The sequence below is a fragment of the Lepisma saccharinum genome, chromosome 21, assembly GCF_977018435.1.
Source record: "Lepisma saccharinum chromosome 21, izLepSacc3.1, whole genome shotgun sequence".
Taxonomy (NCBI): domain Eukaryota; kingdom Metazoa; phylum Arthropoda; class Insecta; order Zygentoma; family Lepismatidae; genus Lepisma; species Lepisma saccharinum.
In genome coordinates, this window is record NC_139249.1 from 14,634,801 (window position 1) to 14,659,546 (window position 24,746).

Here is a 24,746-nt window from a genome sequence, read left to right on the forward strand (position 1 = left end):
CAAAATCATTTATGGTTGAGTCCTCAAAAACTTCCGTAACAAAAGTATGCAGTCTCGTGGATTAAAGAAGGACACCATTCTGAAACTGACTATACCAAGCCGAGACAATAGCAGGCTATTTTGCACTTAAGTAATCATAACATAGTGGGGATATTTTACAACTATTAAACTGTTCACGTACCGGGCGAGGCAAAAGTCCGGCACCATCTTTTTAATTTGAAAACGACTTGACGGAGGGCGATGAAATTTCGGACATGGGTAATTGGGGTGTTTGTTTTCGTATCGCTATTAAACACTTTTTTCGCACTTTAAAAGAGAATTGCGTGAAGAGCCATTAAAAATAATTTGCAGTTTGCAATTGCACGCGATACTTGATTCCAGTAATTGCATTCTCAAGCGGTGGGATCAACGCGTCAAGACAGAGCAGAGCGGAAGAGAAGGCTAGAATAGATCGTCATCTAGGAACACGTTTCGTCTTGAGCCTTCTTAATGCACAGATAGCATAATTCAGACTAGACCTGCAGTTTAAAGTGAGATCGAAACCACTATGCGCCTTCACTGGGTATCGAACCGGGAACAACTACTCAATCGGTGAGGCACCTTGATCGTCTTTTGTTGAGCCAGATTGCCTAACTAATTCATAATGATAGTCGGTAAAGCGGTCCAATAACAAATAACTTACAACTTGCTGTTATGAAGTAGTTCTCCTACTGCCAATAGCCGGTTCCTTCTCCGTGGTGGAGTGGTTAGCACAGCGCTCTACGACGCCAGGGGTGCCGGTTTGGAATCTCGGCCTGGCATGGGTATTCTTTGTAAGTGTCCCTACATGAATTGCATGACATCATGACTCATCGTCTCGATTAGCCAAAAGTAAATATAATTATATTAATTATATTTGAATTACATAAATATAATTCCGCACTGAATTACCCCAAATAGAAAATTAATACAATAAAATATCTAAGGAAAATAGATATATTAATAACGTTAAGAGCTTACAAGCAAATCTGCAGGCAGGAACCTATATCTCAATATAATCTTGCTTACCAATGTTGCTTAACTTCATAACAACTTTTCAAACTTGTTTATTCGAGAATCTTTGTCAAGTGGTCGTGTGATTTCATGTGATTCAGATGTACAGAATAAATTATGTAAATTTTATATTTTAACTGGGATATACATGTGCAATATTACATTTCCGCAATACATAGAATAATATTGACTCATAAGCCATACAAAAAATCCGTTAATAAGCATACACGACAAAGTTCAAAACTATAGACAGTTGAAGATTTATGGCATGAAAGACATACATAGAGAGTTGAACACACCTTCTCAGGAAGTAATAATCTGTGTCCTTCGTGCATGACACTATCGTAAATTCAGTTAGTTATAATGTGCGAACAGCTACCTCTGACTGCTTGCGATTTTTATTAACGTAGACTGCATAATCTCGTCCCAAGTTAAATTACTGAAAATTTTATACACTCGGTTCGTTCAGTTTGTGTATAATTACTGATTCTAACTTGAATGTCTTTGAGGTCTTGTTGTTCATGTCATCAATATTTACAGATCTTTATATTAAAAGTACATATAACCTTCATTTTAATGCGATTTAACTTTAAAAAATGTGCAAGGGCAGTTGCTAACAGAATTATTTTTAAAAATATGTTTTTTTTTTTTTTTGCGGAGACCTATAGAAACAGACTAATGAACACTGAATTTCTGACATCAACTGATATTATACTAAAATGCTTCATAATTATGTGCTGCTCATTCAATCTCTCTTGACAACGTGGCTCGAGTTTGACGATTTGGTCTTGGTTTATTGATATCGATATTTCTTGTCATCTGATGAACAGACATATGAATATAATACCGGGTGTCCCAGAAGTCTTTCCCTGATTACAAACTTTATTCATATCCGCTATATGCAATGTAGAGATGTGAAAGTTGGTGCCAAAATGTTGGAAAACCAACCAAGTTTTTTTGTTGCAGTTTTCAGTAACGTGGCTGTAGTGTAGCAGTTTCAGTGCCAATGAATCCGGAATTAATGCTCTTGATATCGGGTGGCATCTTTTCGTACAATGTTTCTTGGACTTGACAGGATTTGGGAATGAAGATAAATTCCATTTTTTAAATACCAACTTATTGATGGCAGATATTCTAGACGAAAGAATTCTGTACATTTGAAAGTTCCTCTGCACTGTTATTAGTGACCGGGTCTCGTGATACCAGAGGACATGCTGAGCTTTTTCTTGATTTGTGAACATTTTCGGTTTTCTGGGCACTGACACTGCTACACTACAGCCACGTTACTCAAACCTGCAACAAAAAAACTTGGTTAGTCTTCCAACATTTTGGCACCACTTTCACATCTCTACCTTGCATATAGCGGATATGAATAAAGTTTGTAATCAGGGAAAGACTTCTGGGACACCCGGTGCAATGCCGTCGATGCAGGGAGGAAGAAAGAGAGAAAGCGAAAGATGGAAGAAAAGAAAATATAAGAAAGAGAAATTTGAAACAAAGAGAGACAAAGAGAAAGGGGAAGGATGAAAGAAAAGAAAAATTGCAAAAAGGGAATAAAGAGAGAGAGGGGGGACGAAAGGAAAGGGTGTAAGGAAGGATAAACAGAGAGAGAGAGAGGCAGAGATTGAATTCCTTATTTTACTTCGCTTTTCTGCCACCTTTGGGTACTCGTGAACACGAGGATGAGTGATGATTGTCAAGGGACATTTTGGATTATTTGAAATTGTATCATGCATGTAGAAAATTCTTTTATTCTAAAAGAAAGAGAAAATCTATTAGAGACTATCTTAGGGATTACATTGTACGTACATACAAGCACGTATGTGCAGAAATGAAACAAAATACTTGCAAATTAAGAAAAAAAGGTATTTTTAAAAGTTTGCTCCTTCATAATTCGTTCTTCTCCGTGGCCATGTCGTCTAAGGCACTGTGCTCTGGACTCCGACCGTGGGACGGCATGGGTTCGAGACCTCCAAGGTTCAGTCTCTGGGCTTTCGGCCTGTGTATAGGACCGGTGGCAACCCACCATCGTGAGGAAATTGGGGAGCTACGAGTGAGTAGCATAACCCGGTCTCGGAAATATCCTATAAAGGCTAGGGGTTCGACGTACTGACCCGACGTCACCCCATTTCTAGTTGAAGATCTCCACGCCTCTAGGTAGAATTGTGGGAGGGAGACTGGCAGTCGGGAGCTCGCCCTTCAAGGGCTGTCGAGCCACGGGTAATATTTATTATTCCTTCATAATTCTTGTTGATAAAACGTGTTGAAATCCTATACGTGTAAAATGATTGATTCATTTGGTTTATTTTTCTTCGCTTCTCTGCTACTTTTGGCTAATCGCGAAGATGAGGAAGAGTGATGAAATTTATGAAGTGACACTCACAAAGACAAGAGTCGTTGGCGAAAGGTGAGCTGAATTTTTGTACTCCGACAGGTAGAAAACAGCCCAGGAAAAAGCGAATACAAATTTCGTTGAAAATCCTCAGACCATTCCGCTCCCTCCAGGTAGCAACACTGCGAACCAAAGTCGCTACGGAGAATGAAGTGGGGAAATGTGGTGTGAGATGCGCGACAGCTATTTGCAGCGTCTTGTTTTTAAACTTGTTAAGTTATAGCAGAGAGAGAGAGGGGGGGGAGGGAATGAAAGGATGAGAGAAAAGCAAAGGTTGTAAGAAAGGGTGATAAAGAGAGACGCATAGAGAGAAAGAGTTACAGAAAGAGAAAGGATGAAAGAAGAGAAAAGGCTGTAAGAAGGGGAAGCAAAGAGAGAGAGAGAGAGAGAGAGAGAGAGAGAGAGAAAAGACGCAGACACACTCTTTATTGTTAATGAACTTTCAATTTTGCGTAGGAGTACCAAACTACTGTTAAAGAACCAAAGCATGGTGCAATCACGCTTCGGTTCAGTTCGCAAACTATAGTAATCACTCTAATTATTGTGACGCCCCGCCATATTTCTGCTCCTAATTGAGCTGTATGGCGTCCCCTCCCCTGGCAAATCCTACTCGAGATTGCAATCTCGACCACGAAGTCCTTCGTTTGAGTGACACAAGCAAGCTCTGTCGCTGAAGAGGAACTTCGGGGCCGTTTTGCAAGCTACTCGCGAGAAAGAAAAAAACAACATTGGGAAGATTCGGGTTAAGGGGGAGGGTGCCGCGGGAAGCAACGAACCAAGAACGGTACTGTGTTATTTCTCGGTTTGTTCATTTTTTTTCCTGTTCCTTCTGCCAGAAAAAAAGTCTTAATTTATTCTATTCCGATTGGGAAACAACTCGGATTGGTTGTTTCGTTCCGTATCACGTGGAATGTCCTTGTCAGAACACTGAAGGGATTAAGTTTGTGGTCACGATGTGTTGGCAGTCATCGCTTTTAAGCTATAGGTAGGAACCGAACCTTAACTTTTTAGGTTTCGTTTATGGAAAAATCGCTTAACTTTTCAACAATCAAGCTGTATAAAGCATTAAAAAGACAATAATGCAACAATTTTAATGCTCTGAACATTACATCACAGTTCTATGCTTCTTATCCTCGGAATTTTGTATTCGTTCATTGTTTTATTTTGTAAACTGTTTAGCGTGTCACAGACAACCTGTATCAGAAAGGCAAGTGGATTGACTAACCCATAGATGTCAACATGGCAACGAGAACGGCAAATGAACTTGTCAACAGTTTGACAATATCCATGACAACTAAGAGCATTCCTTGACATTCGCTACGAGACTCGGCGGCAAGCGGCCCGGCATCAGCGCTTGTCTTTCCCGGTGAAGGGGGTCTGCGACAGTCGCTAGAGTCGGCTATTAAAATTACAGTTTCATATTGTGTACTAACCTTGACTACATAAGGTGTTGAAAATGATGTCCCTCTGCTGCAACACATTCCTGGCATCTCCCAAGGAAATTGGCATTTACACGTGCAAGTTCGTCTACTGTAATTCTCCCGATTTCTCGTACAATACTCTCTTTTAACTCACGGATGGTGTGCGGATTGTCTTTGTATACTTTATTTCCCCATTTTTCTTTCAACTTTTATTCAGAACTGACCCTGTTACTCTAAACTTTTCTTACGAGGTTTAATATAGTGGTCCTATGTGGAACAGGAACACCAGGAAATTTGGTTGCATAACGTCGTCGCACTTCTCCACAATTCCTCTTTCCGAAGTAACACGGGACAAGATAAATCCTTTGTTATAATGTAAACTTTTGTGGTGCCATATTAAGCCACGATCTTCAACACACGGACACGACACAACACAACTTCCGAGGGAGGATTATACTGGCGTCAGTCTGCAACGTCAACAGAAAGGTAAAGAGAGCGAAGGCAGGGAGAGCGAAAAAAACAGACTGTAGCGTGCGACTGTCGCGGACTCGTTCACCGGGAAAGACAAGCGCTGATGCCGGGCCGCTTGCGAATGTCTCGTAGCGAATGTCAGGGAATGCTCTGTAGTTAACGAAATGAGGAAGAAGTCGAGAAGAATACAGAGGCGGGCTTTTAAGCTTGTAAAAACGTTGTGAATGAGTACACAAGGAACAAACATTTTATTAAGGATAAATCGAATATTTCGTTTACCACGAGTTGAGATTATCAGTGTCTTTTGTTCTCGAAGATAGGAATTCCTAGTAGAGACATGGAGATACTTAACAATATGCACTAAGTATACGATAACGTGGTCATTTTCTACCCTTTCTCTTACAATACACCTCATCTTACAAAAATGATTTTGATTGGTTGGTTGGCTGGTTGGTTGGTTGGTTGGCTGGTTGGTTGGTTGGTTGGTTGATTGGTTGGTTGGTTGATTGGTTGGCTGGTTGGTTGGTTGGTTGGTTGGCTGGCTGGCTGGTTGGTTGGTTGGTTGGTTGGTTGGTTGGTTGATTTTACTTCGCTTTTGTGACAGTTTTAGCTAATTTGCAAAGATGGGGATGAGTGATGTTATGATCAAATTGATGAACGTACACTCACAAACATTCATGCCCAGGCCAGGATTCGAACCCGGGATCCCTGGCGTCGTAGCGCGATGTGCCAACCACTCTGCCATGGTGGTCGGCAGTATGTTATACTTCCACTTCAGTTTATTTGTTAATGAAAACTGCTGCGTAAATTAAATTGACCGTGGTATCCGTCCCCCTCCAAATTTGGAGGCGGGAATCTACTCGCCTCCCGATTAGAACGTTTGACCGCCCACCGCCAATGTCGAGAAAACATTTTCTGTTTTCGCAGTGGAAACCCGAATGAAATGCCATCCTTCCATGTGGATGGCAGCTCGGGCAAGTCGCAAAGTTCAGAACCTCTCGCGGTCCGGTATGTGTGTAGGAAGGAAGGATATGATCATTTCTTTTTATTAATGCTATATAAGTTACGTAGCGCAAACACGAATTTTGACTTTGTTTTTAACAAATTTGCACCATATACCTACTATATCAATGTAAAATAATTAGTTACTATTTGCAATATCAGTTCAATTTCAAATGATACCACTTAACCTCATAACAATACTTGGTGGTTCGGTGAATTTTGGTTTAGTGGTACAGTGGGATCTATGAGTATTACCGTGCATGAGTATTCATTAAATTTTCTCTTACATCCTATGTGTTTTTAAGCGATGGATCTTTATAGTTGCTGGTGCAGAAGTTGTAAACAGCTTGTTTTGAGTTTTCTCTTAATTCTTGAAACTCTTATTGGGTCAAATAAAGTGCACGAACATGGTGATGGACAATTTGCACGGTAATACTCATGGATCCCACTGTACCTAAATCTAAAGATTTGAGAATTCCTGGAAGATATTGCATAAAAAATGTTTTGATTGTCGACCTCATAGACGGACTGATCGAAATAGCTTATGCCTCGTTTAACAAGCTTCCAATAGGGCTCTCGTCTTTGTTTGAGCGGTGCCGGGTTCGATTCCCGGTGGTAGTCATCCAAATTTCGGCGTTGACCCAGCGTCGTGAGTACAATTGGGGAGCTACTTGAAAACAATAAGTAGCGGTGGGGCTCGATGCGCTGACCACGCGTCACCCAATGAAAAGAGCGCTCTGGCAGGCCTTTACCCTTAGAGGGCTGTTGAGGAGTTTGGTTTAGTTAACTACTTCCAATTGGTCTTCCATTGTAGAGAATCCTGGATCTTCACCTATGTCCGAGATATCGACAGCCGATGGTCAGCGTAACGTGCTGCGAAGCCAAAGGTCTCAGGTTTGAACCGGTCGCTTATAATCAGATATTATCTCTCGTGCTCCCTGAGCTACTGTTCAGTAGGTATATAGTCCAGAAAACTTTGGTTTTGTAGCTATGAAGGTTGCGTAGAATAGAATAGAATATAATGGTGGGCCGTTCTTACAACCAACCCTTGTCAAAGATACAATAAATGAATAAAAACATAGAAGAAAACACATTGATCATGATAATACAATAAAGATAATATAAAGATTATACAATAATAAAATGATACATTGAATTGATAAGTATAAAATATAAGTAATAAGTCTTCAGTAGTTCATTGTATGTGTGTTGGGGGGAAGGGGTGTTAGGTATGCATTGTGTGATGTGTAAGTGCAAGTGCAATTGTTTACATATGAAGGTTAATGTAGTTGTTGGGACGATAGTAAGTTCTTTAGTTGTTTCTTAAAACTTTGATGGCAAATAATGTTAGTCAATGGTGCAGGCAGTTTGTTCCATTCCTTTATCCTTGTAACCAATAATTGACACAGATGTATATCATCGTTCATTAAGGATGTTTTTTCAATGTTTTTTAGTACCTTGAAATGGGCAACTGAAATGTTTCGAGACCCTAAACGAGGGTAATAAATAGACATGACACGCAGAACAAGACAGGCATTTTGTAACACTGACACAAGACAGAGAACCGGGATTCTCGAACAAGCGAATGATAACAAGTCCTCTGCGCAAGTAGAGACTAGAGAGGGCTCGATCTAGGAGGGGGGAAACGCAGCTGCAGCTACCAGCTGTTTGCTGCAGGTCCTACTGCTTTGCTCCTCCCACTCGCTTTCTCCCCTTCTCTACAGCCATGCGCAGCGGTGCTCCACAGACTCCCGAGACTGAGTGTACACCAAATACAGTCAACTTTACATATAACGAACTCTTACGGATTCAGATAATTGATTAACTATATATTTTATACAAACAGTAAAACCTCGTTAATTCGGACTAATGGTAGATGGCTGATAAGTTGACCGGTTTAACGAAAGTCCGTATTAACTGAAATAACCTAAAAGAACAGTAGAAAGTGCATTAAAACTCAGTTTATAGCAACAAAACACGTTTATTATGTTGTATTTAAAGGGCATAAGCCTAAATACACTATACAGAACAGTACAGAGTCTGCGGGAAACAGAATTTCATCAGTGGTTGACTGCCTTTTCTTTGGTAAGTTCTCTTGTTGACTTCTAGCCACAATTAAAACCTTGCATTCTGCTTTTTTCTCCTTTTGCCTGTCCGGATTAAGCGAAGTCCGGCTTATCGGAGTCCGGATTAACGAGATTTTACTGTATTTATATTAGACGCACTTACCTTTGAATGAATCTCTACCTCTTCCATGAAACTATTGTCTCCGCCCGGTCACTGTATCTCGAGACTGCAAGGAAAAACATGAAACGTTATACAGAATAATAATAATAATAATAATAATAATAATAATGATGGTGATGGTGATGATGATGATGGTGGTGGTGTTGCGAATGATGATGATGATGCTAATCGAAAGTCTCCGAGAGGGAATACTTTATTTTCAAAGTTCCATTGTTATTTTTATAGAACGCTTGAACAGGTTCTAATCAGACCTTTCTAACTTGTTTCAGATATAACACAAAGACTGTTCCACAATGGCTGACGCTGACATATCCGCACTCGTCATAGACAATGGATCCGGTATGTGCAAGGCTGGGTTCGGCGGTGACGATGCCCCGCGAGCAGTGTTTCCATCTATTGTCGGTCGTCCACGATATCAGGTAATGAAATTGATTGGATTGTTTGTTTGTTTGTCGACGTCTGTTGTAAGTCCTCTTTGTGGTCAGATAGTTTAACTGGGACTTGATAGTTTAAGGTGCAATGTGTCTCCATCGAGGATGGATTGAACCCAGGATCCAACTTTACCACTATGCAATTGTGGTGTCGTGATTGGAAGGCGATACAAACTTGTATTTTACATATTAATCCAATATACAGGGCGTATCATAATAGAGTAAACAATTTTAAGAATTTATTTCGACCAAACTATATGCAGAACAACAATGATATTTGTTATGTATCAATCAGTAACATTTCAATTTTCTATGAATGTCTACAAATGGCTACAAATGGGTACCAATGGCTACAAAATGTCTACAAACATTCAATGTGGATTCCACCAGTTATTCAACACACATCCCATAAAAATTCGAGTTCTTGCCACACTTTTCCCAAGAACTCCTCGTCCACCAAAGGAAGGGCGTTTCTTATTCTCTCCTTTAGCTGTTGCACATTCTGTGGCACAAAGACTTTGTATTTCACAAAGCCCCAAATGCAGAAGTCTAGGGGCGTAAAGTCTGGGGACCTGTGAAAGTCGCCATTTCCTTTAGCACTACACCAGCGCCACAATGACCGTGTTTACAAAAGTCTTGCGCATGAAAACAAAACTTGGAGATTTTCTCAATGTTATTCAACAAACCTCATGCTTTAACAATAAACTTGATAAGTTGCTTACTCTATTATGATACACGCTGTATATAAAGCCCGAATCCCACCACTGATTCACATAAATGTTCTCCATGAAGGAAACTCCGGAGGTAAAAAAATATTCAAATAAGACCGCCCCCAACGAAAGCGTCTCAAACAAATTAAAAAATCACCCATATACCATCCTTTTAAGGGTAAAAACCCCATTTTTTGACGTCCCTAGCAACGTCCGTTTCCAAGGGCTAAAAATCCGACATTGTTCTCATAATTTATCCTCGAGATCAACACTAACGCAGATGATTCAATCCCTACTTAGAAAATGTGCATGAAAGAAGAGTGACATCTACATAAGATGATTCAGTCCAGAAATTACATAAATAGTTATATATGGAACTTAGTACTCAATACAGAAATAGCCAAATCATGTCTGTTTTAATGAAATGTTAAGAGATGTAACAATGCTTGTGCTTGCCATGTTTGTTGTTGACCACGGAAACGGACGTTGCTAGGGAACTGAAAGAAAAGTTATTTTCACCCCGAAAACTACGGTAAGTGAGTGATACTTGAATTTTCGTATTTCAAAATATGATCCTTATAATTTCCTACAGAGGCAAGGTAGGAATTTTAGGAGTATGATTGAAAACAATTAAAATATATAAATGATAAAATAAGCCCAATTTGGTGTCGCTATTGAATTTATTACATAAAACACCAAACTATTTTGAAATGGAAAGAAAAGATATACAAAAATATTTTGAGTGCACAGACAGCGTTGGATACTAAACTTTTCAAATCAGCGAACGCATTCACTTGTTTCCTTTTCTCCAATTCTACATGCGACATTTTCAAAGACATTATGAGCATTGACGAACCCTATCATAAAACACGAGAGCGCATACGAAGTGGCCAAAGGCCATGTCGAAAGTGTGCGAGTTATTATATAAATTTGCAGAGGCAAGCCCCCAAAACAATTTCTGACGAAACCATATCTGCAATTAACATTGGGTATGTGTGTAGGCCTTTATGTGTATATGTGCTTCCCGATGACCTAGTGATAACGACGTCGCCTTGAAAACAAACTGCTCGGGGTTGGATATCTGGGGGGAGGCACATATTGGTTCGGGCCCCACTTTAAACTGTAGGTCTAGTACCGAATAGATGCATAAAGTTGGAAATAAAAACCAATTTTCATGCCCTTCCCAAGTCCCCTCTCTAGGCACGGTTTTGTGTGTTTTCACTAGATGATATTCTCTGCTTCTGAACTTATTTAGCCGGTATTTGAATCTTGATTGACCGAAACAAAATGAATAACATGAATTATCATGACGATAGACAATTTGCTCCCCTCATGGACGTCATGAAAGGGAGGTAAATGAGGTTTAGCCGGTCTTTCTTTCTTTCTTTTTTCCTCTCTTGATCTACCTTTCCCTCTTTTTCTTCTTCTCACCCTGTACTCCTCTTCTTATCTCTTGCTTTCTTCCTCACTTGCTCTACCATTCTCTCTCTTTCTCACCCTGTACTTCTCTTCTTATCTCTTGCTTCCTTCCTCACTTGCTCTATCTTTCTCTCTTCTTCTCACCCTGTTCTCTTCTTATCTCTGACTTTCTTCCTCTCTTACTCTACCTTTCTGTCATCTTCTCACCCTGTACTCCTCTTCTTATCTCTTGCTTTCTTCCTTTCATGCTCTACCATTCTCTCTTTTTCTCACCCTGTATTCCTGTATCTCTTTCTTTCTTGCTTTATTCCGCTGCTTCTACACTTTTATTTCTTTTTTCACATTCTGTCTTCCTCTAATTATCTCCATCTTTCTCTCTTCAGCTGTTTCCCCCGATATTTATTTCTTTATTCCTCCTTTTCTATACCGTTTCCTTCTTTCTTGTCGTTTCCTCTCTATGTCTTATTCTACTTATCTCTTTCTTCAGCCGTCTCTTATTTCCTCCTCTGCTTCTTCACCATTCTCTTTCCTTTTTCACGGTCCTCTTCACCCCGGGTTTCCATGAAGTGGTATGTAAAGACTCTCTTTCGGCCAAGAAGGCAACGTTCAAAAATCAAGACGGAAACTGTTGTTGACTGTTTTCTTGAGACTGCAAAGGTCCACTGTTTAGCAGTTCCTTCCCAGAAATACCACAATTAATGGTGCATCGTATGCAGAAACTTTGACAGAAGTGCGTTAACCCATTCACCGGAAAAGGGGGACTAACGACAGGTACTGGATGAATGTGTTGCACGATAATGCACCAGCACACATGTCTCACTGTAGACAAAGATAAGTTTAGAAGAATCATTCACCCACCTCAATCACCAGACCTGGCCTCCAGTGATTTTTATATGTTTCGACATTTGAAGATCGACTTAAAGGGGCAGCTATATGACGACAAAAAAGTTAACGTGTCCTGCAAACTCCTTTCTTGAGTCTCGGGTCTGCAGCCGGCAGTCTGGAACAGATCGACGATAAGAACACTGCAAGAACCATCCTGTGGCAAATTGCAGCGTGAGTCTGTAAAAACCGTACAGCACCATGTATGCCCATTGGTGCGTCCAACATGGCATCTTATGGTTCAGTTCCGTCCGAGTTCCTGTCACGAAAGCAGCTCCTCATTTGATATTCGCGGATATTCTTGGAAACAAACAAAGGACGGGATACAATGAACATAAAATTACTGGTAGGGAACAAAGGGTGGTTTGGGCTAATAGCTGTTTACATACGTGCAGGAAGAAATTCGCTTTAGGTTGACCATGGTAGTATATCAATTTCTGATCTAGGAAAAGCAGACAGGTTTTTCTTCTTTCAATAAAAGCACGGTTATTATTTCCGGTCTGGACTTGTTGTGCTTCATGCTGCTTTAACTCTTGAAATAACATCAGAGGAAAGTAATATTACGCTTGGTAAGTAAATTGCAAGGGATTTTTTACTTTCCAGACTGCATTTTACAACCACGATCACCTGCAGAGAAACTTCTAAAAGGGTGGGGGGATAGAAATCCAAATTACATATGTAAAGGTAAAAGGTAAAGCCATCTGTATACAGTGAAGACATATGGGAGAATGTGGAGGAAGGGTCTCACCAGTGGAAGGGGATTAGGGGCCCACTTTTTTGACCCAGCACTATGGCCTCTTAGCGTGGCCGTCGGCAGGGGTGGGGGGTCAAACAGGTCCGTCGACCCTACTGGAAATTGACATTATTCATTTCATTACAAGAGAGCAGAAAGCATGTTATTTTATAGTTAATAACGTAAATAAAGTTGAGTTAATTAGCGTTCCAACAGAATAACCAAGGTAAAAAAATAAAGTGTGTTAGATCGAAAAAGTTGAGTGCAAGATGCAAGTTTCATTGTTTACGAAATTACAAAAATCAGATTTTTATCTCAGAGGTTACAGAGAGTAAAGTTTATGACTAAAGTTATTTTTTTTGAAGCTTCTGAACGACGTGCGTAAAACTTAATAACAAAATATAATAACCAGGAAGCGGAAGTTGATGAAATGCCATCTTTTTTCTGACATCTCGGACACGATGCCCATTAAATATACACAATATTACATTTCGTCTGGAACCCAAAAAAGGTAATTTTAAGTGCATTCTTAAGCATTTTTTTCAAATTTTCAGGATTTACGTAATTTTTCCGTCATTTTCGCAATATTCTGTGTATTGTTTCGTCATATTTTGTCACTTCTTTCATTTTGGTGATATTCTTGAGTCTATTCACCAAGGTTAAATATATATCTCGCAGGATTGCAATTTACGTGCAAAAGAAATGCTGAACTGGTGACAGTCTTTGTTGTGTCGGGGGAAACCACCAGGTGCCCGTCTGGAGCAAACTCAGATTTAAGATCAGATAAGGAGAGGCTGGATATACCCTGGCCAGATTGTCCTGATTTTGGTTTCCCTATTTTTTAATACAATTTTTTAAATTTCTAAACAAAAATTGTCTTACATGGATCGTGATAATTTCTTTCTCTTTACAATGCCACAGAGACACACCGCACTACATCACCAGGCAAAGACGCGGGAAATTAATGCATTTTACACCAATTCATTCAGTGTGTACGACTTTTTTATTAAAATATTTTAAAATTATTCGGTTGTTTCCATTTGAAATCATCGTTGCATATTTTAATTGAATGTGCATGTGGAATCATTTGGTGCCTTTTTTAAAAGCAAGATTGCATTTTGTTTAATTCTTTTCATTTCAATTTTTAACCTGAAACTAACAAATTTAATGGTATTTTTTTGCATTTTTTACGTCATTTTTCCCCATTTTTTTAGGACATTTAGGTCATATACCTATATTTTTTAGGTCATCAACTTCCGCTCCCTAATAATAACTATCCACTATTTATGATGAAATTTGCAAATGATATGCATTCACAAACATCTAAACCTTAATGCGATTAAAAACAATAATAAATTCCATATTAATTCATGTTGTTATTTACATGGAGTAGGACCACTTTTCGTGGAATACTCCATTTGACATTTTAACAATTATTTTTAGAAAATCCTTCAAATTTGCTTACTTGATTTTTTTTCTTCCGTTGAACCTTGATTAAAAGGGTATGGAAAACGTCAAGATACAAAATGAAATACGGTAATATTTAGTAGTCTAGTACATCATAACAAAAAGAAGAAACATTGTGTAGTACATTACATCAGTACACCAAAGTAAAAATTGAAAAATACACTTCATTACACTACAATAAAAATAAAAACACATTAGAATTGAAAAACTAAATATGCTGACCAAGGCAGTAATTTATTGTAAGTATTGTACACTTTTGTACTTGATACAGAGTCTGATGAAGACCTTGCTAGAAGGTTGAAACGTTACGTTTTAGTTTATGTTTTTAATAAAATAAATTACTGCCTTGGTCAGCATATTTAGTTTTCATAATCATGGAAACAAGGCTTAATGGTGTTACATTAGAATTGTTGCACCATTGAAACAAGAATACAATTAAAATACATATTGTTTAGTACGCGTACAATGGTTAAAATAAGAATAAAAATAAAATACATGTTGGCTCTGAATCAAACTAAGAAGAAGATTTTTTAAAGAAAACATTTATTATAATTATGTTGGAATATCAGGCGGGGGGGGGGGGGCTGTTTAGTTCAATTATCATGAGTAGGGCTCAGAAGTTGAAGACTTAAGCCGTTAAGACCTAAAAAAAGGGCAAAAAAGGACCAATAAGCCAAAAAAACGCCGAAAAAGGCAAAAAAGGACAAATAAAACCCACCTCTTTCTGGCCTACAATGACCCAAAATGAACATATATTATGTTGGACCTCGTCTTCGGACACTAGGAAAAAAAATGGATTTTTCCTCAACTTCCGAGACCTAATCATAAGGTTTGCTTGTACACATTGAGCATGTTTCTAAGTTATATTGTGTCTTGTTACATGCAATCTGTGAGAATGTATTCTTTTCTAGTACCTAAAGCAAATACGGACTTCGATACTGTTGTGGGACTTGATTTGCTGTCAGAACAAAAAAAAAAGTACAGACATTTATGACATGACGGTGTAACTGGTTCAATACATGTGGTATTGTTGGCTTCATTTGCATCTGGTTGAGCATAGAGAACGGATTACTGAAGGTCAACTGGAGGAAGCATATTGACCTCCCTAAGGTTTCTTGACCCGATTCTGTGGTGTGATCAATATGAAAACATCACATCACTACAAATCTCAATGTCAGTTTTGATTTGTTTAATTCAAGCCGTTTACTTTCAGGGTATAATGGTCGGCATGGACCAAAGGGACAGCTACGTTGGAGACGAGGCCCAGGCCAAGAGAGGCATCCTGACCGTCAAATACCCCATCGAGCACGGGATAGTGACCAACTGGGACGACATGGAGAAGATATGGCACCACACCTTCTACAACGAACTCAGAATCGCCCCCGAGGAGCACCCCATCCTTCTGACGGAAGCGCCACTCAACCCAAAGACCAATCGAGAAAAAATCACTCAGGTACTGCTGTTACGTGTAGTCAAGGGTGGTGGAGGAATGAAGTGGTGGCGGGCTGACTGCTCTGACGTCACATCCTCAATTTTTTAAAATTGTTTTATTTAGCGTCGCTTTTCTTCAATTTTTGGCTAATCGCGACGATTAGAATGAGGGATAATATGAATTGACATTGATGATGGGACATCACAAAAACACCCGGGACTCTTGGCGTTGTAGCGCGGTGCTAACCACTCCGCCATGGGGTCGGCTTGAATGTTTAAGTCCACTTCATTCACATATAGGCTAATCGAGACTTTTAGGACGCCAGTGTGCATTTTTTTACCCGTTGCTTTTTTTGTTTTATTTCTTTAGTGTACAAATTTAAAACCATAATAGAGAATACAACATAAAATTGCATAGATGACGTAGACAAAGCATTCAAGTGCCTTAAGGGTTCCTGGCTTCGGGGAGGGGGCAATCCAGAGAACCGGGAGGGCGTTGCGAATCTCATCTGCGAAAGCAACATATGTGCGTTTAACATTGAGAATTAATTACCAGTGGTCAATGAACTTGACGAATGCAATGCAGTGGCTAGATTCTAACTATCGCATAAAGATTTTTTTTCAACTCAACACTTTTCAGTCAGTCCATCTTTGACTCAACAATCGAATTTCTTATCGTTTACAAATATATACTGTTGTGTATCAATTACAAAGAAAATACGCGTCGTCTCTGATGACAAAGAGTCGACGCTTTTGGTGCGGAAAGCACTACTGCACATTCGAGATGGGAGAGAGGAGACAAGGCTAGTGCGGTTGCCAGTTTTATTCTGCTTCTTCTATAAGATTTATGGATGTGCGGGATCCCGAAAAGTCGGGATCGGGAGCGGTAAAAAAATTTTCCCGTCCCGATCTCGACTTCGGGAAATGGGTTCCCGACTTTTCGGGATCCCGAGCAGTCGGGAAATACCGAATGATAATTTTCAAAAGTCATTAATTCTCGACGTTTTATACATTGTAAATGTCTGGAAATTATCGGAAATCGTTAGTTTTTTTGTACCAGAAATGCAAAAACAATCCCTTAAGGTGAAAATTACGTGTAGAATTCGAGATTTCCAGAGCTTCGGGAAATTTCGAACATTTCCCGTCCCGAAAATTTCCCGACTGCGAATTTTTCCCGTCCCGAATGTCGTGATTTTAAAAAATTCCCGTCCCGATCCCGTCCCGACCCAAAATATTCTGTCCTGCACACCCCTAGTAAGATGTGGGCGTTGTTATTTACAGAGGGAAGTATAAAGGCAAAAATATTTGCCACACAAAGTAATGCAGTCCGATGTTTTATACTTTTTGGTTTTATCGTACAATTTTGTCCGGGGGGGGGGGGGCTAGAATCCCTCCGGAGGTGCTGCTCCGCCCTCCCGGAGAAATGCCTGAAGGGAACACTGGTCCTCCATTGTTTGCAACGATCAACAACAGAATTGCAAATACGGTACAGCAAACTTGTATCATTGAATTTAATGCCACGTAACATTCTCTGAACACTCCGACGGCTTATTTGCAATTGCTGTTCTGCTTGTATTGTGGACTTATGGGGACGTTTTGCAAATGCTTGGGCAGTTTTCAACACATTACAGACCAGAACTTGCTTGCAAACAACAAACAACCACACTACAACAAGCCAGAGACTCAACTGTCGACAAAAGAATAACGAATGCACTGTTGCCAGTGTAACACGACAATGTTACCAACCGTATACCTAAAAAATATTACTTAGCACAAGAAGCATATTCACTATCGTAATACTATTATCAATGTGCTTTTTGGGTAAACTGACTTTTGCGCCGCTATTAATGAATACAGTCATTTAAGGGTTTTTACCTTACATTAAACTCATGATTGGGGCTCGGAAGATGATAGAAAATCATATTTCTAAACATTGTAATAGTGCTTCACATCTGTCAGAACCAGGGAACAGTGTTATTTTGATTTTTTTAAAAAATAGTTTAACCCTTTGGAGGTTATTCACCATTCTTATTGGCTTTTAATGATTTTAAATAATTTTTGCAAGGTTTTCTAACTGTAGTTTCATTCTTCCCGGTCGTTTTATGCACTTTTGTTATATTTACTATTACAAGGGAAAACCATTCTATTCTTTCTATGATAGAAACAATCAAATCTAAAGCAAATACATCCTTTTATAAATATAGCAGAGGCATCTCTTAGAAGCACCAGTAGAAAATTCAAAGGTAGCACTGTCCTAGAATCAGTGATGTGCCGTAGACTATAAGTTTACCTCTACATGCGTTGTCTACACGTAATCTACATGTAGATTACATTGGGTTGTAGTTTACATAGACTATATAGACAATCTAAAGTGCATTAAAATTAATTTTCAAGGGTTTCATGAAAGGAAAGTGACATTTTCAACTATATTGGTTCCTAATGAAATGAGAAAAACCCTATTTACAACAAAATTTCTCATCTCTTCTATTATCAACTATGGATGAAGATAAATAGTATGCAAAAAACAACAACAGATGGCAGTCGTGAGCCAAGAGTAGTCTTTTCCCCCTAAAATACTAGAATATTTCCTATATTAGGTTTCTTCCTAGGTGAGAAATTGTTCGAATTTGGAAGAAAGAGTATGAAAGTTATCCTTACACATCAGCAACTGATACGAAGTATAATTTTCTTTTAATTCCACGCCGCCCTTTGCTAAGTTATCACCTTTCGCCATGTTGTTTACATAGATAATACATACAAGTGCTAATGCAACAAGTTGATCAAATCCAGCAAGAGTGGGTGAAATATCTCGACAGTGAAACAAAACGAAAACAGCCGCAGCATAAATAATAATTTTTGCAAATATTTCTACAAAACATTTGTCCAATAGTCAAAGTACTCAATGGTAACAGATCACGAATTGATAATATATAGACTTGTATTCAGCTCAGAATCTATTTTTGTGAGGTGGTTAGAAGATGATAAAGCATGACTGATTGAATTGATTTATTTTGCATTGCTTTCCTGCCACTTTTGGCTAATCGCGGAGATGAATGGTGAAAATATGAAATGGACAAAGGGACAATCACAGACACGCAGAGGATTATACTAGCTGTGAGTTCAGACGCCAGAGCCTCTTTAGTTTGCAAAATGCAGTCAAAGATGTACAACGTGGACGTGAAGTCTGCATTTGGGTGTCTTCAGGAAAACAGTAAAGGAGTGTGGAGAAACAAAACAAGTGTGACCAATTATCTTGAGAAAGAATGCACTCGACTGCGGCTGATTGACTATAGATATCCTTACTAGGTATGCAATTTGTCACACTGGCGAACGTTTCAGATTGCCTACATTTAAGGCTTTTAAATTCAATGATGCAACCAACTTTTGCTCGAGAGCGTACGGCCATAGTAGCATGGCCATTCCTCACACACACATGCACTTTATCGCGTCGCAATCGCGAAGAATGACATTTACACGTTTACTCCTGTCCATTAACCTTCCAGGGACAAGACAGCGAGTGGCCCAGTTCCACGGAGGAGAAAAATACCAACGCATTCTCACGTTACAGTGACTGGAACACGACACACAACTCTCTTATAATTGCTTTTAATTACGAGATATCACTGGCATAGCACACGCCACCTTCCTTCCCTTGGTATGCAGAGCGTTAAAGTCGGACCGCGTTAATCAGCGTACGGCGGTCGGTTGCATCCGATAAGCCTTCAGCGGGCTAATTATCATGAAATATGCTATCCCGTGTCCGCCCCCGCCGAGGAGTTTCTCTAACTATTACAAACTGTTCTGCGGCCGTAATGCCAGGTTTTAATTAAATAAAATGTTCTCGAGTAAAGAAACCTGTATATTAGTACTTTTTTTTCTTTTCTTACTTGTGAGCCCGAGGCAATGCACGATGTGCAATGTTCCTGCGAAAAGCATGCAACGGAAGAACATGTTTGGCCGTCAGACCTAAACAGCTTGGACGTTCATCACCGCACTGTTTAGCGTAGGCGTTGAAAGAAGTACGCAGGGCAGACGAAACGGGCTAATGGGAAGTGACAATGTGAACGCAAGAGGAAACAGGCGTCAGAAGCAGGTGCTTGTACTGTAATCATAAAAAAATATGAAACATATGGTAGAACAAATATGCTAATACCGTAAATCGACTGGAAAAAAGAATCGTTTTTAAATTCGCTTCGTACTCTAGGACAGTGGTACTTTTGGCTTTTACGTATAATCTGGTGATTCTAGGGCATGGGCGCCGCCCGAAATTTTTGCAAGGGGTGTCGGGTGTATGATAAAAGTTGAATAATATATAAATATCAAGTATTATTACCACGATTCTAAATGTTATTATACAATAATAAATATTACAAACTAACAAAAATAAATTTTATTCGAAATAATAATTATTATTATTATTAATAATAATATTATCATTATTATGTAAATGGGGAGACTCGACCCACCAAACGAGTAAATACCATCACAACTATTTTCCATAATTTATTTTGCATTAGTATCTGAATGCATTTTGATATTAACCTTTGCACGTCTCGTTCAAGGAAAGACTTGACATGCAGGGAGATTTTTCTTTTTTAAAAAGTGTGTTGTGTGACCTCTCACCTACAACTGTAATTAATTATTTGAATTTTGAAAACTGTGGAACCATTTGTTCTTTGGATGAAATGGTAGAATATAACCTTGTTCCTGTATTTTTCATCCAATATTTTCGATCCAATGCATTTTTTATTTTGATTATTCTGTTCGAATGCTAACTAAATTAACCTTATTTCTGTTCTTAACAATAAGAGTAACAAACTTTCGGCTTTCTTGTATCTTTGAATGAACGATGTCAATTTCCAGAGGGGGGCCACCGATACGTTCGACCCCCCCCACCCTCCCGACGCCCATGTTCTAGGGCAGTGTTTCTCAACCGCGGTACCGGCCCCTGGTATCAATTATACCAGGCAGCGAGAAGTTCTGAAGTTTGCGACTTGCAGCCCAAGCTGGCAACCACCTGGAAAGATGGTTGCGATAGCAGGAAATGCCTTCGCGGCAGTACTGGTGGGCGATCAAACGATCTTACCCTCCATTGAGGGACGGGTAGCACGGTCAATTTAGTCTGCGCAGCAATTTTCATTAACAAATATATTGAAGTGGAAATATTCTGATGAATTGGAATTTTCCGATGTCCGAAATGGAATGTTCAAATGAAAATCAGCACTTACACTAAATTAATTTAATGATGCTGGCCAGAGAAAACTAAATGATTCCAATAGATCCATTGGTTCTCAACTAATTTAAACCAAATGTTATGTTTGTCAGCAAGCCTATAGACATAATCGAACTTATGCTGCCTATGGTTATGGCATAATTTATTTTCATGCTTAAAAACGTGATGAAATGTTTCTCTTGTACTGATAATTTGTAATGTCTGTAAAGTTTCTACAATTGGATGGTTTAAAGTTACAGTGGTGTTCAAGAAAAAAGACTTAGACACAGAAACCAGATCTATATAAGTCAATCTATTAACAGAAAACGTGAAGTAAATCAGAGATTCATTCGACTGTCAACAGATGACAGTTTAAGGTGTAGTGATAAAGGAAACAGCTGTTGTGTTGATCAGCAAACTGCTGTGAGTCAGTCTGTTTTTTCTTTTTAAGAAAGTGACTTACACCACTGTAATTTTAACACGTCCAATTAGTGAGTGCAATTCCACAAATCAAGTTAGTGAGTCATACATTTCTGTCCACCTTGCGTCACACAATTTGAGAATATTAGGGTGTTTCATATACTAGCTTTCTTGCACTGCATTTTTTAAAATCAAAATCCTTTGAGAGTATAACTGATTTAGCAGTGCCAATGCAGTTCTTCTAGCAGAAATTTCACGCAAATAGTCAACAGCATGTAGATTTCAAATATGTGCTGCACAATGCACAAGAGTTGCTTTTGGATTAAATACAATTTGTCAGTAAATTTTTATGACTTCTCTGCGCATCTGTCATAGCAAATTGAAGTAATCAAGCAATCATAGCTTTCTCCCTCATTGTCTCGATTGACGTTATTGTTGAGTTCATCTTCCAAGCGCACAACAATGCTGAAGTAATAATTAGGCATTGTTGATAAATACAGCGGTGTCTATGCAACTACAATCACTGGCACAAAGAAAATGCTCACCCGAACACCAGAGAAGATAGTGCTAGAATAAGTATAGTTAAAATTATTAGAAAATGTATAATTCAAATTAAAATTGCATGCTAATCACAAGAGGTATGTGTTTTCACATGTACTATAACAGTTGTATGTAAAGTAGTTGTAGATCTGCTGTGAAATTTCAATGACATTGTACCAAATTGATAAATTCAACAAAGAATAGGATTTCATATTAATACAATTTAAATCAGAAGACACTTATTAATATTTATATATAATTGAGGCCGTTATAAATATGTGTTGACGGTGATATTTTGCACAATACATTATCTACAGTAGAAAGATTATACATTTACATATCTATAAATAAGCTGTATAACTCTACCACTTTATCACAACCAAGCATTCAAGTTGCAGTGCACAGTGTAACAAGTATCTGATTACAAACTCGTTATGCTTGCAATAGTGGATGGCGAATTCAAATCATTCACCTCTCATACTCCAAGAAGCATTCCAACTTATGCCCTTGCAGAAGAATGCTGATTCATTATTTCCCCCCTTCCTGCATTATTCATCAACCGCCATTTTTGTTATTACGGCGCATAAATATGCTACGTAATGCTCATTATTACCAAGATCAAAGAGGATACATCAAACATATACATGAACACTCTTGTTAATATTTGAGCATAAGTGGCTGCGGTAAAGATATTCATCTCGTGTACGCCCCATGAACTTACTTGTAATGATAATGGTTTTATTTACTTCTTTGCAGATCATGTTCGAGACTTTTAATGCCCCTGCTATGTACGTCGCTATACAGGCTGTCCTTTCCCTATACGCTTCAGGGCGTACGACCGGGATTGTTCTGGATTCTGGAGATGGCGTCACACACACCGTGCCTATATATGAAGGTAACAATAACATATTAACTCTCACCTGGAACTATTATTATTATTATTCGAGATCGATCGCTATGGATGCTTTCCTGACATCGATAATACCAGTGTTCGATACAAATTGCAAATCTACGTACAGTTACGGACAATTCTGGCTTGCATCAGCCTAATTGACTTTCAATGATACCAAGGTAACCCAGAAGTGTCCGTGACTGTACAATCTATGTGGGTACGCAGGCACATATCTGGAACTATATTTCGGAATGGGTCCGAACCAAATGTTTCACACATAAATAGGGCAATTAATAATATTATTGTGATTATTACACGAACAAATAAAAATACAATAACGATATTAAAATGTATTTTTAGAGACGCCGGATCCTTAAAGTTATCGATAATACCTATATTGGTCGATATCGATACAATACCAATTAATTTGTTCCATCCATAATTATTATTTATTGGACTTGCAGCTTCATTAAGGTGAGATTAGTGATTGTACCTTAGCGTAAAAGACGATAGACTACACATAGTCAATGTAGACTGTATAATACACGTAGACTATGAAAACAACCATAGTCTATATCAGTTCGTATGTAAGGTAGTCTATGTAATACACGTCGACTATGAAAACAACTATAGTCAACATCTACACGTAAGCAATGTAGATTATGTAATATACGAAGGCTATGTATTCGTAAACAACCTACGCGAAGGCAAGGTAGACTATGCAATATACGTAGACCAGTAAACAACTATTGTCTACATTATCGTAAATAATTTCCTGTATTATCCCTAATATATACCCCGTATATTTCCTAAATATTCCTTAATAACATTAACCTTTTTACACAACCTACATTATCCTAAGTATACCCGGTATTATTCGTAATAAATGTTCAATATTATCCTTTATGAATACATCCATATTATCCCTAATACCCCCTTAACGCATTTCCTGCATGTACATACCCTACATTATCCCCAATAATACATAATACCGGTACCTAATACATACCCAGTATTATTCTTAAAAATCCCCCTTATTATATCCAATATAGCTTTACATGGAATCCAAATGTGTTTATGCGTATTTACCGTTACAGGTTACGCGCTTCCTCACGCCATCCTGAGGCTCGACCTGGCAGGCAGGAACCTCACGGACTACCTCGTGAAGATCCTCACAGAGCGAGGCTACAGCTTCACCACGACGGCCGAGCAGGAGATCGTTCGCGACATCAAGGAGAAGCTGTGCTACGTTGCGTACGACTTCGAGCAGGAGATGGCCACCGCTGCCGCTTCCAGCTCGCTGGAGAAGTCATACGAACTCCCGGACGGACAGGTCATCTCCATCGGCAACGAGAGGTTCCGGGCACCGGAGGCCCTGTTCCAGCCGTCTTTCCTCGGGATGGAGTCCTGCGGCATACACGACACCATCTTCAACTCCATCATGAAGTGCGACGTGGACCTGCGCAAGGACCTGTTCGCCAACACCGTCCTCTCCGGGGGCACCACCATGTACCCTGGTCTCGCGGACCGGATGCAGAAGGAGATCACGGCCCTCGCTCCGGCACCCATGAGGATCAAGATCATCGCCCCTCCGGAGAGGAAGTACTCCGTCTGGATCGGAGGATCCATCCTCTCCTCCCTCTCGACCTTCCAGCAGATGTGGATCTCCAAACAGGAATACAACGAATCGGGACCATCTATTGTCCACAGGAAATGCTTTTAAATTCTCGCCTTACCATTCCCAATGACTTTATTCCATATCCTGCATTAATCTTAATACATACTGCGTATTATCCTTAATGCATACCCTTAACCCATACCCAGTATTATTCTTAATACATACCCTGCATTATCCTGTGTTGTCCTTAATAATACCCCGCATTATCCTTAATACATACCCAGTATTATCCTTAATGCATATCCCATATTATCCTCAACACACACCTCTATTACAATTAATGCATATCCTACATTATCCTTAATAATACCCCATTATCCTTAACAATACCCCTGTTAACCTTAATAATACCCAATGCTATCCTTA

General features: G+C 39.1%; 2 protein-coding genes across 2 annotated transcripts in view; one reads left to right on the plus strand and one right to left on the minus strand.

Annotated features, from left to right (window-relative positions):
* Positions 1-8,600, minus strand: part of FANCI (Fanconi anemia complementation group I) — a 188,333-nt gene extending 179,733 nt beyond the window's left edge. Inside the window, exon 1 of the mRNA XM_083143396.1 lies at positions 8,548-8,600. The gene's annotated coding sequence lies outside the window, so the exon portion shown is untranslated. The remainder of the gene's footprint in view (positions 1-8,547) is intronic.
* The window catches only part of LOC146004521 (actin, cytoplasmic type 5-like), a 35,753-nt gene extending 11,248 nt beyond the window's left edge, over positions 1-24,505 (plus strand). Inside the window, exons 2-5 of the mRNA XM_083143400.1 lie at positions 8,835-8,984; positions 15,421-15,660; positions 22,567-22,705; positions 23,800-24,505. Of these exons, the coding sequence (XP_082999526.1) occupies positions 8,859-8,984; positions 15,421-15,660; positions 22,567-22,705; positions 23,800-24,425 (1,131 nt within the window). The 5' untranslated portion in view covers positions 8,835-8,858 and the 3' untranslated portion in view covers positions 24,426-24,505. The remainder of the gene's footprint in view (positions 1-8,834; positions 8,985-15,420; positions 15,661-22,566; positions 22,706-23,799) is intronic.
* The last annotated feature ends 241 nt before the right edge of the window (positions 24,506-24,746 follow it).